The sequence below is a fragment of the Diuraphis noxia genome, unplaced genomic scaffold, assembly GCF_037042655.1.
Source record: "Diuraphis noxia isolate RWA-SAM2 unplaced genomic scaffold, SU_Dnox_SAM2 contig0003, whole genome shotgun sequence".
NCBI lineage: Eukaryota > Metazoa > Arthropoda > Insecta > Hemiptera > Aphididae > Diuraphis > Diuraphis noxia.
Genome location: NW_028301713.1, coordinates 79,249,559 through 79,268,152, shown reverse-complemented (window position 1 = coordinate 79,268,152; position 18,594 = coordinate 79,249,559). Strand labels below are relative to the sequence as shown.

Here is an 18,594-nt window from a genome sequence, read left to right as displayed (position 1 = left end):
GTCTATGGTTTATTAAATTGTGCGCTTGTAGTAGTAATTAATCACTAAAGCCAACTCAGTCTGCGCATTGTCTGGCTGTTTAATTTTAAATTCAATCAATACGTTATTTGGATACAAACGGTAAAGAAAACCTCCTCGCATTATAATAAATAGCACAAAGTGCATTTTTTGAAATGAAAATTCTTGCCTATGTAAATTTATATACAGATATTTCACATTTCAAACGTATGTGGTTTTTGTTACCACAATTCACTACAAGTTTACAACGTAAAAATATATAATGAGCTTTAAAATCGTTGGTAGTCGGGTACCACTCGTCGGAGTTAAGAGAGCAATAAGTGGCGGATGTGACAATTTATTTTAGTCAAAGTGCTTTGGGAGCCATTATACAACATTCACTTTATAAGTGCGGTACTTTTAAATTACTCGTTGAATTAAGAGGAGTCGGGAGATTGAACGATAGGATAAGAACAGCCCACTGTTTACAATAATAATTATTTTAAGACCCATTCTTCCAGAACGTAGTCCGAAGGACTTTAATTTTATAATAATATGTTTCCATAATAACAATTATAAGAACATAAAGCTTTATGGGAAATAGTTGAAAATCTAAATAACTATAGGTAAGTATTAGTATATTGGTTTCCGTTTTATTTCAGCGAAATATTTTTTTTATTTTTTTTATTCATGGTAGGTACAGTTTAAACTGCTAAGGTTATTAGCTTGTAACAAAATTAAGTATTTAGTACATAGTAAAATATAGTTATACAATAGATTCTTAAATTAGATTATACATATCAATTTGTTTTAAAAATGTGATTATTTTGTTGGTGTTTTCATAGGTAGGACTAAATATATTTATATATATATATATATATATATATATATTACTGAATTTAATGAAAAGACAAATTTTATATAGTTTTAAATATTTATATGTTATTTATTTACTTATAAATTTTTCTATGTTAATGTATTTAAAAATTATTATTCGAATCTTAGTCATCAACACAATTGAATGAGTCTTAATCGTAAAAAATGAAACATAACTGTTATATAAATTTTATATACACCATACATTTATTTTTATTTTTAAAAAATATATAAGCTCGTTACAAAAACTTGGGTACTCAATAAATAAGATTCTAAAAAAATTATTCTTCAAACAATTGAAAATAATAAAAATGCATAAACATAATTTGATTTGATAAGCATTTGAAACTGAAATTCTATTTGTGAAATTCGTAATAAAGGGTTAATTAATAATCAATTTATTTATCCAACGCTATACAGATTTGATACAACGTTCCTCATACTATATCGTTCTTGATACTAATAAATCAAAATAATATAATATTACAATTTTTATAAGCCTTTGAAGTTGAAATCTGGACGACATCGGAAACAATTTCAGTTATTATGTTGTAATTTAACAAAATTAGAGGAGACTAGAAATGTTTAGTTACCTATTTAGATAAAATTGACAATTTTATTATTAGAGTTAGTGTTCAATGTTGTGTAAACATTGTATAAGCAATACATGAACTACTGTATATTTTATTTATTTAATACATACATATACATATATATATATGAGCTCAAACCAAAATATAATAAACCTCGACAATTAATTGAATAGGTAACAAGATAAGGATATGACATTTATACTAATTAATCTCATAACTACAATACTACTAATAAGAAATGCAACACTAAAAACTTAACTACTTAATATATACTTGAACATTAAATATGTAAACAACATAATTTACGGAAGATATGATGTGTGTGTGTATGTTATGAAATGGAAGTGGAGGATCATAGGATTTTGTTTAATAAAGGCGTGAGTGTAATTAGTAGAGGATTATAAGGATTGATATTAAATCGCCGAGGAATTCGGTGATGATATGTAGAAGTGGATCGGGTGGGTGTGTCAACTATGATTTGGCGTATAACGATTTTTCAATAGGCTTTAAGCTGGGGACTTCGTTAAGGTTTGTTTTAAATGCTGGAGGCCCAGCAGATGTTAGAAGGATATGATTTTGTTCTGCTTCTTTAGATTTTGAGCAGAGCGGTGAATGTATTGATTATAAGTTTGTCTACATTTATCAAATGAAAAATGTCTGCTAGAATGTGAAATGAAGTTTTTATGAGCATTTGAATTTGAATTTCAAATTTTTACAACATTGGATGTTCACTCGATTTCTCTTGTACCATTATCCTTATATTATTGTTATTCAAAAACTGTAGAAAAAATAATGTAAAAAGAATAACTGTAGGGGCTTGAAATTTACACCGTATGTTTATTTTATCAATTTCCATGCCGAATAAAATTTTCAAAAAATTTCAACAATATTTAAGTTATTTATAGACATTTTAAATTTTCCGTTGTTTTAGTTTTATAATCTATAAATGTCGATAAAATTGTATTCATTGAGTCAAAAAGCTTGAAAATTTAATACAAGGTGCGCCATAAATTTATATAATAGTAGTTGGATAATATTAAAAATGCATAGGCACATTTTTTTTTTATTTAATCACTTAAAGTTCAAATTTTGATAAAATTTATGTACTTGAAAATTTAGAAATTCTTTATGGTTATTAAAATTGTATAAAACGTTTAACTTTTCTAGCAAGGACTGAAAATTAAAAACAAGATTTTAAATCAGCAGTTAGTTCTCCAACAAATATATCTGAAATCTATACAAACATTGTTGTTTTTTTATATATAATATATATATATAGTTAAAGTTCAAATTTGGCTGAAATTACACATTAAATAATCAAAGAATACCAATTTTAGTAATATTTTTGTACTTAATTTAAAAATATTATTCGCGGGTAATTTATATTTCTAGAGTATACTTTATGTTCTAATACTAAAAATAGACATTGTTAATGCTATTAACGACATTGTACATACTAAGAATGCCTGAATGAGTTGGGTACATAATGAATCAGATTTGATTAATTTTGAATTAATTTTATATTTACTTACATTTTTCTATTTGAAATAACAACAATAAAAATAATATAGGGTAAAATATCCTTGACTAACAAACCGTATCGGCTCAGAATCGTTTTTCGTATACATTGATATTATATCATTGAATTTAAATTTGACACCATCCATTACATGTAATCACCCGCTGTGTAACAAAGCGAAATCTATATATAACTGATTTTTTGTTTAAGGTGTTTTGCAATGTGTCCTTGAATGTTTTGCATCTTCTATAGTTTTGAGTTTGAATACCCCCCTTTATGGTTCACTCAATAAAAAATTTTCATATAAAATGGCATTGGAGTACATCTCGTTATTAAAAACTCACTGTAAACAATTTACAAGTGTATTAATTTCAAATTTTCTGTTTAAAATCACAAAATCAAATTAAAAACGATAAGAATAAAACAAGAAATACATCATTATAAAACTAATACATTCATAAATTTAAATATAAAAAATGGAAATTCGTATTCTAAGAAAAATAATGTGCTTTATAAATTTATAATGCTAAGTAAAAATAAACATTAAAAAATAATCTCATTGTAGATAATATATTATATGTATGGATAACTATTATATTGTATTGATATATTAGATAAGAGTATAGATTACTTTACGCTAATATAATTCATCAAAACGATATAAAATATTTATCATAATTGATTGGTTTGTATAATGAAACAAAAATAGACAGCATATTTGATTAATAAACCAATGGTTTTATAAAATATCCAGTATAAATGAATTATAGTGAACATTAGCGGGTTAAGTGTTAAAAGGTTCTGAATTGTAAAGCGTAATAGATATAAGTAGATTGTGTATAATATGTATTGATTAAAATAGTGTATGACATTTAGGTACTAAAAAATATTATAAAATCATAAATACGCATCAAATCATAAAATTAAAAGAAATATATTTTTTTTTCGTTAATAAAAGTTTTTTCCTAATGCAAAAATATAAAATTATATCTTCCTTCGAAATGAAGCATATTTTTAGGTGTCATCCTGGACACGTAGTGCAGACTTTCGACTGAGATTGACTTGAAAGCCTACTTAAAAACTCAAAATGTGTTTTACCAGCACCATATAATCTAATTATTCGCTCATATCTCAAAAACCGCTACTATATAATCCGATAGGAAGCTCATACTCACCATATTTCTGAATTAAACTGGTGTACCCCATGGTAGCGACCACTCTCTTGATCTATTTAATATTCATATTTTGACTGATGTACCTGTTACAACAAACATCACCGTCATGGTCATCACTTACGCAGACGACATTTACTTAGTGATAGTAATGACCCTGCCGAAACATCTAACTTTCTGAAAAATCCACTTTGATTCCATTGATAACTGAGCAACTAAGGGGTGAATAAAAGTTTAGACAAATCTTTTTATGTACCTACCGTTTACTTTTTAAAAAAACAGACCCCCTAACTATTTACTTTCAGGGAGTTCAAATTCTATTATTTTCTGATATCAAACACCTAAGCATTATACTTGAGAAAGAACTAACTTCGGCCTTCTACCTTAAATTAAAAATAAAAACCCTCAACAACCGACCATATCTACTTCGTCTGATTTTAAAAACCAAAAATTTCAATCCACAAAAAAACTTATTAAGTATAAGGTATAAATATCTTTTGCGACCAATATGGGCATATGCGATCTAAGTTTGGAGCTGTACTAAGCTGTTTCAAAGTCATACTATACAAGTATTCCAGATTCCAGTCGATTATCCTACGTATAATTTTGCACTTCGGTTTGTATTTAACTCCGAACTGCAGTCTGGCCTAACAATCGAATCAGTTGACCAATTATCCGCTAAATATTAGATATATTTTATCCTAAATTACATTCCATATTAACCCATCACTATCGTAAATAACATCCAATATTCAACCTATAAATAACACTCATTGATTGGAGGAAAAAAGTTGCAGAGATTTACTAACCTAAAATAACGTTGGGTACCACCATTGGATGACCTCCATCTTCCAATTATTCACAGTTAAATACATAAATGATCTCATTTACTTATTTTTCTAGTCTAACACAGATTGTAAATATTCTTTATAAACAAAAATCATATAAATATTTTAAATTTTACCATAAATATTCGTGTATATTACATTTTTATTTTGTCGATTTTACTTCTTTTGTGGCCGCTTTGTGTAGATATCGTGTTAGTTTTTTATGTATAAGTATAATGAATATTTATGACCATATAAAACAACGTGTATTTTAAAAATAAAAATAAATATATATAATTACAGTTTTTGATAATTATATAAAATATATTTTCTTCGTTTATATAAAGCATATTGTATAACGAACTCAAAGTCAAGTTATTATTTAAAGTTGTATCTAGTTGATAAACACAAAACATAATTATATACAATTTTATTTTATTTCACATCCGACATAAAATTAATTTTCCTTAAAATATTTATCCTTATATTGTTTATCATATCCATATAATACATGGTTCATATATTATACTAAATACAAACTATTTTAAAGTTATGTTTTGATAATGAACGTTATTATTATCTTATTTATTTATTACTTATCATGTTTATTTTAATTACTAATTAACTACATAATAATTAATACCAATACCAATACTTTTAACACCATATTTTTCCATGAAAATAATTTTTACTCTTAGTTTACAAATTTAGTATAAGACATTTATTATTTATCAGATCTACTAAAGAAATGTTAAAATCAAAGTGAATTTTTTGGTGATTTATTTTCCTTGTGATATTTATATATCTTTTTAAATTTATTCATAGAAGGTAAAATTATAGAATACTCAAATAATACCAAAAAAAAGAAAAATGATAAATCTTTTAAATTTTGATCTTATTTAACATATTCTGTTTATTATTACTTTTATTATTATAGCTCTTACGTGTAAAAATTCAAAAAAAAAAAATAATAATTACAAAAGCTACTTCTTGAACCGCATCTTATGTTTTGCCTTATTTTATACTGAATTAATACTACTGGATTCCTCTTATAGAAATTGTGTCATTTAAAAAAAAACACATACAAAAATTTCTATGAATTTTCAATTTTATTTTGCAGTTATTAAAGAGAAATATAATTATGAAATATAAAAAACTTAGTTACAGTAAAATAATTTTTCGTTAGCTTTGTTTTTTTTTATTTTTATTATTACAATATTTGTTGTTTTCCGTACGTGGGCGCAACAGTAATACGTAGACACGACGTGTCTGACACGTAGTTGAGGTAAATAAGTTTCTTATCATGTGGGGCGAAGTGAATTCATTTCATAAATAACGTAGACAGAATGTAATGATCCAGGAACAGACTATTTTATACGTATCCATTTTTTAGAAAACAAAATGAGGACATCGAATGAAACATTGTAAAAACGAAATGTATACTATACATCGTACGCTACATGATATAAATGGACTTTAGTAGAGGCTTTTTTATTTTTGGTTTTATTCACAAGAGGTGATAAAATTACATTTACATACCTACACGGACAAACTTTTACTACACCATACATTTACCGGTACGAAATACCTACATATCAAATTCGCTAAAAGCTTTGCATATTTTGTTCGGAACCCCTGCTCATATACAAGAAGTTTGTTATTATATTTATTAACACCACACAGAACATATACATGCATACAATGTAGGTATTATGTATTTTTTACGTCGTTATTACGATTATTTTTTTCTCTTCACTTTTTGCAGTTCTACATATAAACGACACATACGTCAGCTGAATGGTGTCACATTATTATTGTCGTCGTAGTGATGAACTTTTATGCGATTTCGTCGGTTTGTTTACGCACGCACGCGATGCACGTATAATAAAGTATATTCGGCGGGTTATTGAAGTTAAATACGATGATGGTATAAAAATAATTCGTAGTGCCATTATTGTGGAATATATTATAATATGCTCAATATATATGTGCATTCAGAGAGAGTGAGAGAGAGAGAGTATTTAAATGTTTCACCCTTTCCATATAATTTAATCGCGTGGTAAAAATAAACTTTTTTGGTGCGTTTTTATTTTCGTTAAAAACAAAGAAAAAAATCGTCGAATCGTGCATGCCTCACTTGGAAAGTTGGGAGAAGCTGCAATGCGACGACCATAGTGGTTCGCGTGACCTATACTATATATTGCTATTATACAATTGGGGTTCATGGGGTTAACGCCAGAACCACGTTGCCTCGTGCAATGCAATAAAGCAGCTAAGTATTAGAACAAACTCCACCCACTATTTTTTTTTATATTTAACATACGACTCCATCGATGTGTTACGGAAATTTCCCAAAGCTGTAAAAATGTATCAAAACACTCGACAGTCGACAACTATGACTTTATACATCATTTTTTGATATAATGGTTATCAGTACAGAGTGTGTGAGTAAACTAAATTATTAAAATGAACAATGTTTTCAAAAAACCGTTTTATATTTTATAGTATGAACAACCTTCTGAGGAATAGCTGCAACTTTGGTCCAACAATTCCACCCACAGAAAATAAAATAGAGTACCAATGGCTTATATTTTTTTAACTAAATAATGAGATTCTCATTTCTGATGTAAACGTTTTTTTTATGAATATTGCAGTGACATAAAAAAAAATAACAATAGATTTTTAATTTAATTCCATAATTCCGTTGAAGGCTGTCGATGTATAGTATACTTTGCCTGCAAAGTGCGTGCTATTGATACATTATACTGCCAACAAAAGTCAAGTCATATCTTATAAATCCAGTTACATACCACTGTAATTTTAGTTTCAAAAGTCGTGTTTTTCATTATTTTCTACGTAACAAAATCGTCAAATCGATACCGTATATAAGTAACTATACGTACATGAATGGGTAATTGAAATTTTAATCTGTTATATCATTCGCCATATCGTATATTATTTGGCTCATACCTCGTCATGGCAATTGATAAGGTTCAAAGATTCCACATTCTCGAAAACCAAACTTCTCAAACGTCCCGATAACTTTAAACTCACATTTCGAATATCATTCTTTAACACTATTATTTTGAATAGTCAAATTTGCGTGAGTACAACAGTTTATATAATATTATATCATAAACAGCGCGTTAACAATTTACACCACTCAGATAACAATTACTGGCGAATGATTAGGAGAAGATACAAGCAATAATAAAATGTATAAAATGAAAAATCCTTAATAATCGTTTAAAACGCATTAATTTCAAAATTATTTAATATTCCTTGCCTACTCAGAAACAACATAACTGCATTAGGACAAAAGCTTTTGATAATATAGAAATGAATACATATTTGACATGAAACTTTTTTTATTTACCATTATAACGATCAATAATATACCATTAAAACTTCGATTTAACGTTGTTTCTTTTTAACTCTATTCTGGGCGTGGTTAAGATATTATACAGAGTCAGGAGTATTCATTAAAATCTTAAATTGTTTGTACATTTCAAAACTGTCAAAACTTACATAAAAATTAAAATATCATAAACATCCTACGTGGGACTCTAGATAATATACTAAAGTGTATAATAAATGAATTTACTTTAGGCAATATAAAAACAATACAGTAAAATGGATTTGTCTAAAAGAATTTTTTTTTTGCTTTTCCATGGTATGCTTTAGTAAGACCGAGACAACAGATAAAGTAGGGGGGAAAGTAACCATATAGTTTTACAGTATATCTCTAGGGTACATAATCATTGAGTAAGTCACTAGCTGCTACGCATGTGTTACATTTGAATTCAATGATTTAAGGGTATGCCTGAAGAAAATATAAATAGACAGAATGGAGGATAACGTAAAAATATCTGACGTAAGTAATGAAAAAGTGTGGAACGAAGCCCTGTTGAGGTATAAGACAAGTGACAAGGGTTGCTGACCACCTAAAAAGTCGAGATTAAAAAGCAAAAGAAAAAACATATCACTATTATTTCAATCTATTTTACTATTAGCTTAAATTATATAAAATCAGATGGTACACTTTTTAATTCACTGTTAACTTAAACTTATTTGTATGTAGTTGGATCACATATAAGAAATGCATTATTGTACAACACATTTACTATTATTATTGTATCAAATAATATTATGATAATGATATTATGGTAAGGAATTTGATAGAAATGAAGTGTAGTCAACAATCAATAATTCCTCATAAAAGTTTTTTTTCTATTTGAGTTAGGTTTTGATTTCCTGATACTTTTGAAAATTACATGGCATGAATGGAAATTACATTATTTGGTTTTATATAGCTGCCTATTATATTATTAAATATTTGTATAGACTCTACGCTACGTAATACAATATAAATAGGCAATTGCTTAAAATTACAAATAGTAAATATTTTCTTAAGGCACAAAATTTCACGTTTTTCCCAATTATTGCTAAAAAAATTTGGATTTTAGTTTTCACTCCTCAATGTATAATTTATTTTCACTTTTCTATGAATTAAACGTCGAAATATTTTTATTTCTACAAAAGATGGTGATAGTTACGAAAAAAGTTACTCACGTTATAAAATGATGGAATAAAATATATTATAATAAATAATGATCACTCTGTATCTAAATAGTGTTCTAAGATAATTTAAAAAATAATTTACACTTTCTCATAAAGATGATGTTGTTCTTCTATATGAAATAGTACTTGTGATTAGATCATATAATATATTTTATTTAAAATATGTTGTCGTAATGTGGTTTTAGTTTTAAAATTTAGTATCCCGAGGAAATATTATGAAGTATACGTACATTATGCTCATCTTTCTCGGTAGTTTATGTAATAATTCATCTATTGTATGAATGATATTTCTTTTTCTCATGAACAACTTTACAACAGAAAGATAATAAGAGCACATGTCGCAATAATGTAGTTATTTTAAAAATTATTACTGATGCTATTTTTTTTTTTTTTTAATGTTTATTTTACATCCATAGTCAATATTTTTACAAATTAATCCATGTAATAGTTTTTTATTAAGTATGTTCAATCTATAATATTATAGTACAACAACAACCATTTTTCTTCTTGCAGAGAATACAAATACCATCGAATTAATATCATTGTTAAGATTTATTAATGCGATTCAATCCTCTGTGTTTTTAACATGTACACTGTATTCAATATAAAAAAGGCAAACATAATAAAACAATTTTTTTAAAAAGTTCACATATAGTCGTTCTATATTCATATTACCTATGTTATAAATTCTTTCTTAACAATTGATGGAGCTTGCAATGAAATATTCACTTAGCATAGTATAGAATTTGTTACGCATATAATTCGAGTGCGCAAGGACAAAACCAATTGTTTATTGGCTTTACCCGCAAGTACACACACCCTCTTCAACCAACCTTAGAAATGTAATAAAACTATAAGAAATAATCAATAAACATTTTAGGAAATAAATGATATTAGCTTCGTTCCTGGGTAGATGCACACATTCATACATATACCTATGATAGTATTTGCCGTTGTTGTTTTGTATATACATACATACATATATATATATATATATATATATTTATTTATTTATAAATAACGTACCCTCTATGTATGAATTGTTATGATATACATACGACTAGACGAGTTTATTTTCTTCGTAGATACAACTCTTGAGTAAGAAAAAATACTTTATTGTTATTGGTTCGTTTATTGTACCTGGGCTACATAGAGCTCACGATGTTTTCATGAAAGTGACAACGATTCCACTGGGTGAATTTAGACCGACAAACAATATTACAGGACTAGATATCGCGTTTACTATATTCGGACAATGAGCGAATAAAATGCATCATTAATGGTTATGTTTTTTGTTATAATATTATAATTATCATAGTAAAATCATTCACGTATTGCGCATCAACAGAAACAACGAAAGGTAGAATTCAATAACGCGCTCATCTATAATTATTATAATTAAATAGGTTCGACCATCATTTACTTGACAATGACAAAAATTTGAGGAGTTTTCATTTTTAAATTTGTTTCAATAAACATTCGTTTGACAATAATTTATCTGAATAAATACCTATCTCCTCATATTATAATTATACGTAAATTACCTAAACTATAGATATTTAAAAGATGCTAAAATATGCTAAACAGCTATTGGTCATTTTTTACTCGTTTACTACGACGGACAAGACATTTATTTCAAGACTTTTGAACGATAATCATGTCATTAAGTTTAAAATTGGGTGTAGTAACGTTTTTTTTTTGTTTTTGTACATAACACAATAATTACGTATGCGGATAAAGTACTTGCATTTGGGGAGATCTCAGAGAGTTTTGGGTCAATAACCTCCCTAACCTAACCTAACCTCTTTCTCTCTCTTAGTCCCCTTAGTTACCTCTGTCTATCTTTCCTTCTATACCACCGACATTTCTCCCTTTATCTTTGGCTTCCCTTATACTTCTCTCTACTTTCTCTTTCACGTTCTCCTTATTTGATTTTAGCCGGTATCGTCACTTCATGCTGCTCTTGCTACTATTACGGTAAAGTGGATGGCTAAACAGACATTTTGATGTTTTTGCTGCATTTAGCCTGAATGCATTTATGTTTAACACAACCCAGTCTTATATTTTTCAAATAATGTGTATTTTTTGAGATATGATACACTAAATAACAATTAATTTAACCTTATTTGTACCTATATGTTTAATATTCAGTATAGTAACTGAAATCTGTGGCATACTATTTCAGTATAAATTTTGCTATAATCCACTAATTGTTCAGAAGTCATTTATATTATTTTAATTTATTATGGAACTTTAAGCACTTAATGTTTATACACAATCATTTAATATTTTTAATTTTAATTACAGTTATGTCATCATCAGCCATATTTACTTAATAGACAGTATATATTTTAATCTAAATTTGTTGATATTTTCAGATTGTTAAGTGTACAGACCCTGCTCAAACTGTCTTGTCTAAGGGATGTATCCAAAATAGAGCGCCACAGGTGCCGTTTTCCGGATGGACGAGAGGTAAATATTAATACATTAAATTATCCTATAATAACTATGAAAAATGGGAATTTAAATTGTATCGATTTAAAAACCATTTTCAAAATTTATTTTTTACTGTACAATTAAAAAGTTGTCAGCTAATTATTAATGCGATCGTTTTATATTATTTTCTCAGAGGGTTAACGTGCTTGAGCCCTCTCCAGCAGTCCGGAGGGGGCAGGCCGACGAGGGTATAAGAGGTGCACTCGACCATGTCCATTGCTGACACCGATTCTTCATTCTCCAGTGAAGAAAAAAGCCTATTCCGTCCGTTTACCCGCGATTCACTGAGGGCCATCGAACAGCGCATAGCTGAAGACCATGCTAAACAGAAAGAACTTGAGGAAAAAAGAGCTGAAGGGGAGGTGAGTTTGGTTGAACTCTGGCCAAGTCAGCCAGAGTCCATTCCACGTTCTCGTCGTTAAATTTTGACCCTATACCACCATATTTTTGGAAGCGTAATTTATAGCCAAACACTTTTTGACGTCCAAAATAAAACTACAATTAGCTTTAAATGTGATTTAAATGTGGAATTTAAGACGGAACTAGTGTATATCTGTGCCAAGTTCTGGAAACGATCTAATATTAATGTTGTTTGTTTTATTATTTGACAACAGCCCTTGCCATGGAAGAGAAATAAAAATAAAGACGTAAGCAAGTAAAAAAAAAATAGCGGAAATACTTATAGTTAGGCCACAAACTAGGCTAGAATTCATACATTTTTCATGTCTCTTGATATAATATGTATATATATTATACATTATACATTTATTATATTACTACCATGTACATAATACGTACTAATTTACTTGCTACTTAATATTTTTAGCAAATGTACAAAAAGCATGTCATCACATAAATTCTTAGTATCACATACCATAATGTCAAAGTAATTTATTATACTAAATTATGGTAAGATTCATGAGTCATGAACACGAGCTTTACCAGCAAACTGTCTGTTATAAAAGATATACATTTATTTAAATCTATTGATACATACCTATATTATATTGTAATTTACATTTAGTTAGGTCTGTATTATAATATTAAAGTAGTTATTGTAATTTATTAAGGCGCATATTATATTTATAGTAATAGTAGTTTCTAGAATAGTTATCACTAGACTAAACGCAAGTTAGCACGTTCGAAATAAAAGGAATGAACTAAACTATTATAGCAACAATATGTAAAACGCCATAATAATTAACATTAATTCAGCATCAGCTGATCACTCATCAAGGGATAACTCATTAATACTATTAAGGATTAATCATAAACGCATATACGTTGTACCATAGGTATTAAGTTTGTATATCATCATTAATTATCTGCAAAAACAAAATATACATAGGTACATATAATATATAAAATAATTTTATAGCGAACCCTAAGTATTTAATTATTTGTTTAAATTGCATTAATCGTTATTATTTTTATTACTGAATATATAATATAAATGAAATATAAATTAATAATTATATTAATTTAATAGTTTCAACGGAATTTAAACGATATAATTCTTTGATAAAATGCAAAATATGTATTTTAAATAAAGTTCTTTTTGGTCAAAAATAATTGGATTGAGTAAAATTATTTAAAAATTTTTTTTTTTTAATTTTTCAACATATGCATTTCAATAGGTCAATTTTCGTTTGCTAAATATCGATTAACATTTAACATGAACTACAAAATTAATTTCAGTGTGAAATAAATTAACATTTAATTCAAAGTTACATGGTTATATAGTAAATATAACTCACACAAAATGAGTGCAAAAATATGTTCTATTCATATTCATACTACTGGTGCAATTAACTATATCCTACGATACATTTAAAGAGTTCTTATAGCTAACTAATTACAACATAAGTTTTAAGTACATGAATAATATAACTGATGTTTAAAATACTTTCATTAACTTTCAAAATACAACTTAATGTAAACATTTTATGCAAACAATTTGATGGTTAAACAAACTTAATGATGTTTGTTTTTGTATGAGAACAAAACATTTTGTTACTTACCATTCGTTCTAAAAAAAATGTGTTGGCTTTTTTTTTTAATTCACTGTACCTATTACAACAAGAACGGCTTACTGCCTATCTGTGAACCTATCTGAACAGTTTGAATTCAATGCAGCTAGTGGAAAAATGAAAATCCCACATTTAATTAATAACTAGATTAAATCGATTGCGCCGACTCTGGGAAAAAAAATTCACGACCTTTAACAACTGCAGGAATACGCGGGCTACGATGTGGCCTGTGCCGTAATAATAGCAGTGCATTGTATTGTACGCCGATCCAGTGTACTATGGTGTACCAGGTGATGACGTGAACAAATTGCGTACACATTGTGGTCGAACACAATATGGTGCAACTTAACATGATAAAACCATGTCGTATCGAATCGGTTAAATATCGTATAAAATGGTAGACACGACGTGCGTAATTATAACGTCAAAGTGCATTGTGGATTGCGATTTGCGGTCGTTGGGCTTTCCACATTTTAATATTCACATATCCATGATGTATATAACGCGTGAGATTAAACATAAATACTATTAATACAAAATGCAATAAGTTATTAACGCCGATTTGTTTGAATGTTTCGACATTACATCCATATACATCCACGTACATGTAAACACTATGTCAGTATGTCACACACGCGAGCGATCGTAGTTCGAAAGAAACAGTCGCACAAACAATTTTGATAAGATGATTAATCGACGAAAGGTAGTTACTAGAAATTGATTATGACCCATTATATTTAACAAAGTTAACCTCGTTAAATTTGCATCCATAAAAAAACTATAGTAGGTTAGGACGTAACGAGGTGATCATAAGATCGTCTGAAAACATTATATACGGAAAAACAAATCAAAACCGATATCGATGGCCGCTGTAGTTAATTAAATATATTATGATATTAGTATTATCCAAGACCGAGAAGTAGGCAAAATCTCGAATTTTGATACTGTCAAGTGAAGTGACGTAACCAGGGGGGTTTGAGTATTATATTTCCACCTTCCCTCTGTAGACTGGCGGGACTTTAAAGTCCCGGCGAAAAAAAAATCATATAAAATAGTACATTTATTTTATAACGTTGGTAACGCCTGTCGGGACTTCTCGGTCCCGTATATAATCAAAAAAATAATAATAACATTATCACACTCATACGTTATCAGTGTTTTTATCTTTGTTGAACATTTCAATTACGCGATCACGTGTTTATGGTAAAGTGCTGACGAAAATCACAACTGTAAATTAATTTTGAAGGCAATGATGCACTTTTTTAACTTATTATTGTGTATAATATACAAGGAATGCATAAAAACATTTTATTATTGTAATTTTAACTTTTTATACATATTAGATTGTATTTTGTTTGTGGGACTTGAAAGTCCCGTCAGTCATTTAGATTTTTGCATAAAAGATCTGTTGAAATAAAATATATTAATTTTCGAAACTGTTTTATTTCTAACATGCAAAGTTTTATTATTTATAAATATTATTTTGTAGATAATGGTTTTATCAGAAAATGTTATGAATTAAGTTTATCAGGTTAAATTTTTCATTTATACTTAGGTATAATGTGTATTCATATTACAAATGTGCTAAATAGTAATAGAGAACATATTATGCTTATACTGTAAGATAATTATATTCGTGAAGGAGAAAAATAAACTATAATATGATGATTTTGAGTTATAGTTTTTTCCACAAACTTCAAATACGTTTAAAAACTTGTTTGAAGTTTTAACTGATAATATTTAAAAAAAATATAATCTAGAAATGGCTTTAATTTCAAAATAAAAAATACATCGCTTATATGGGAAAAAAATTACTCTAAATGGCTGACGGGACTTTCAAGTCCAGACTGTAAATGACTGACTGGACTCATAAGTCCCAGGATAAAAAAAGGATGATGAACTACATTTTAATGTATTTTCAAAATATTTCCATTTTTAACATAGAAAAACATAAGGAATTGGCAAAAAAAAATTTAATTTTATTGGCTTTTCTAGGTTTGGTATAGAAAGGGTTAATAAATGTATTATTTATAAACGAAAAATGTATACATTTCTTTCATATTAAAATCAACACCCCCCCTCTCCCATTTGATAAATCATAATCCTGGCTTCGCCAATGGTCAAATGTATAGTAGGTCTACAGAATTATAATTATTTTGAGACGGTTACAAAAATATCAAGTTCAGTGTCATGGCGCATGCACACACGGGAATCCCTCTTCGGATATCCATATCCTCTCCGCATAATTTCGCATTAGATCTGTACACAAGTGTCCACAACGTAATATATCATTAACTATTATAATAAAACACGCTCAACTTACAAGTATAATTTATAATCACTGCATCATCGTATAATTTGTAATATTACAATAGGTAGTATTATTTTGTTGTAATATTATCATAATATGACATTATAATAGCGCTATTATATATAGTCTTGCGAACGCCGTTTGGTCGGGTTTCGTCGGAGAAACTCGCCGGCGGTTTGGCTTAAACTCGACAGTCGTACAACTATGTTGTTAACAGGTTCGGTATGAGGACGAGGACGAAGATGAAGGTCCCCAGCCGGACGCGACTCTGGAACAAGGAGCTCCGCTGCCGGTCCGTCTAGTCGGCACGTTTCCGCCGGAATTAGCGTCCGTACCGCTCGAAGATATTGACCCTTACTATCACAATCAAAAAGTAAGTACGGCCCGATTTCACGCCACCTTTCGAGTCTCCACCGCCGCAGAAGGCCGTTTTAGGTATCTGACAGTGGCGGCGATGGCGGCCGTGGCGGCCGTGGCGGCCGTGGCAGAGCGGTGGCTCTTTGTACATAATAAATATTGCCACGACGTATACGTATTTTAAGCACTATCATTTTTTTTTTTTTGTCGTTTTTTGTTTCCACAGACTTTTGTAGTAATTAGCAAAGGAAAAGATATCTTCAGGTTCAGCGCCACCGATGGCCTCTGGGCACTCGACCCTTTCAACCCTATCCGCCGGGTGGCTATTTACATATTAGTCCACCCGATATTTTCTGTAACAATCATCACTACTATACTTACTAACTGTGTGTTCATGATAATGCCTCCAACTCCGACTATTGAAGCGTCTGAGTAAGTCAATCAATAATTATATGTTTTTCATTAAAATCTTACTGTGTATTTGTTTAATTTTTGTTTATGTTTTATTTTTGATTATTGTTATTATTATTGTTACAGTCGTCATTATTATTATTATTATTATTATTATTATTAGGTATTATTATCATCATTATTATTGTTATTGTTATTATTACTATTATTATTGTAATTGTTATTTAATCCTATAATATTAATATCTAACGTTTCACACATATATTATGTTTCAATTTATAATCTTATTCAACCTTAGGTTTATATTATATTTTATTAGAACCGACATTTGTATAATTAATGATTATTATTATTATTATTATTATTATTATACGTTAGTGAGTCTTAGCTTATACATACTAGATCGCTAGCGAACTTGGTAAATTGTTGAGGATAGTGTTATTATGTGTATGTAGCGTTAGGATGATTATTGATTTTTATAATTTATGTTTCATATTGTAATCTAATCGTTTCCAGAGTAATATTTACCGGCATCTACACATTCGAATCGGCTGTGAAAGTAATGGCCCGAGGTTTCATATTAGAACACTTCACCTATCTTAGAGATGCATGGAATTGGCTAGACTTCATTGTTATTGCATTAGCGTGAGTAGTAGAAGTAGATTTGTAGATACCGTTATTGGGGCGATATAACCACAATATTGAAAATATAATGTATTTGTATTTTGCAATGAAAGGGGAGTGGGTTAAGATTAGCAGGGTGGTATGTACGATAAAATCAAATATTAGTTTATTCACTTCCAAAAACAATAAATAAAAATAAAATAAATAATGATAATTGAAAATGGGAAGTTACATTTTGTTTTGTTTCACATACCTAGGTACGTAGGTTATTAATGTCGATAGACGTATTATATGTCGATACATTATTATTGTTTTTGTATCGAATTTCAATATATATATTTTGTTTATAGTTTAGTGTAATCGTTTTTACTCGGAATTTAGACCTATAGCCGATACTATTTAGAATCGGGTTTTAAATTAAAAATAGCTATATTAAAATATATATATTTATATATATATATATTATAATTACATACATATATATATAGTATATATTATTGTTATTTAATTAGAATACTTAGTTTATAGCCCTTTGTTTTAGAAGGTAGGTTTAAATAATTTTTGGACTATCGGTATCCAAATTAACTAGTATAATAAAATTATATAATTATAGCATGTGTAGTTAAATATTCTAATTTTCAGTTACGTTACTATGGGTATAGAACTTGGAAATTTAGCGGTTCTTCGAACATTTCGAGTACTGCGAGCGCTCAAAACTGTAGCCATTGTGCCTGGTAAATATAAAATGATAAAAATATATTAAATTATATTAAAATGCTTTTTTGGTCTTATACCTCTGT

At 28.4% G+C, this 18,594-nt stretch overlaps 1 protein-coding gene across 6 annotated transcripts in view; it reads left to right on the top strand.

Moving 5' to 3' along the window:
* Positions 1–18,594, top strand: part of LOC107163305 (sodium channel protein para-like) — a 68,971-nt gene that overhangs the window by 35,397 nt on the left and 14,980 nt on the right. For 3 of the 6 annotated variants that reach the window (XM_089224974.1, XM_089224976.1, XM_089224975.1), the window contains exons 2-7: positions 11,944–12,037; positions 12,195–12,423; positions 16,620–16,775; positions 16,986–17,191; positions 17,687–17,815; positions 18,437–18,528. In XM_089224974.1, the coding sequence (XP_089081100.1) occupies positions 12,271–12,423; positions 16,620–16,775; positions 16,986–17,191; positions 17,687–17,815; positions 18,437–18,528 (736 nt within the window). In that variant the 5' untranslated portion in view covers positions 11,944–12,037; positions 12,195–12,270. Of the gene's footprint in view, positions 1–11,943; positions 12,038–12,194; positions 12,424–12,675; positions 12,709–16,619; positions 16,776–16,985; positions 17,192–17,686; positions 17,816–18,436; positions 18,529–18,594 lie in introns of all 6 variants that reach the window. The other 3 variants (XM_089224973.1, XM_089224972.1, XM_089224977.1) reach the window with 2 other exon arrangements.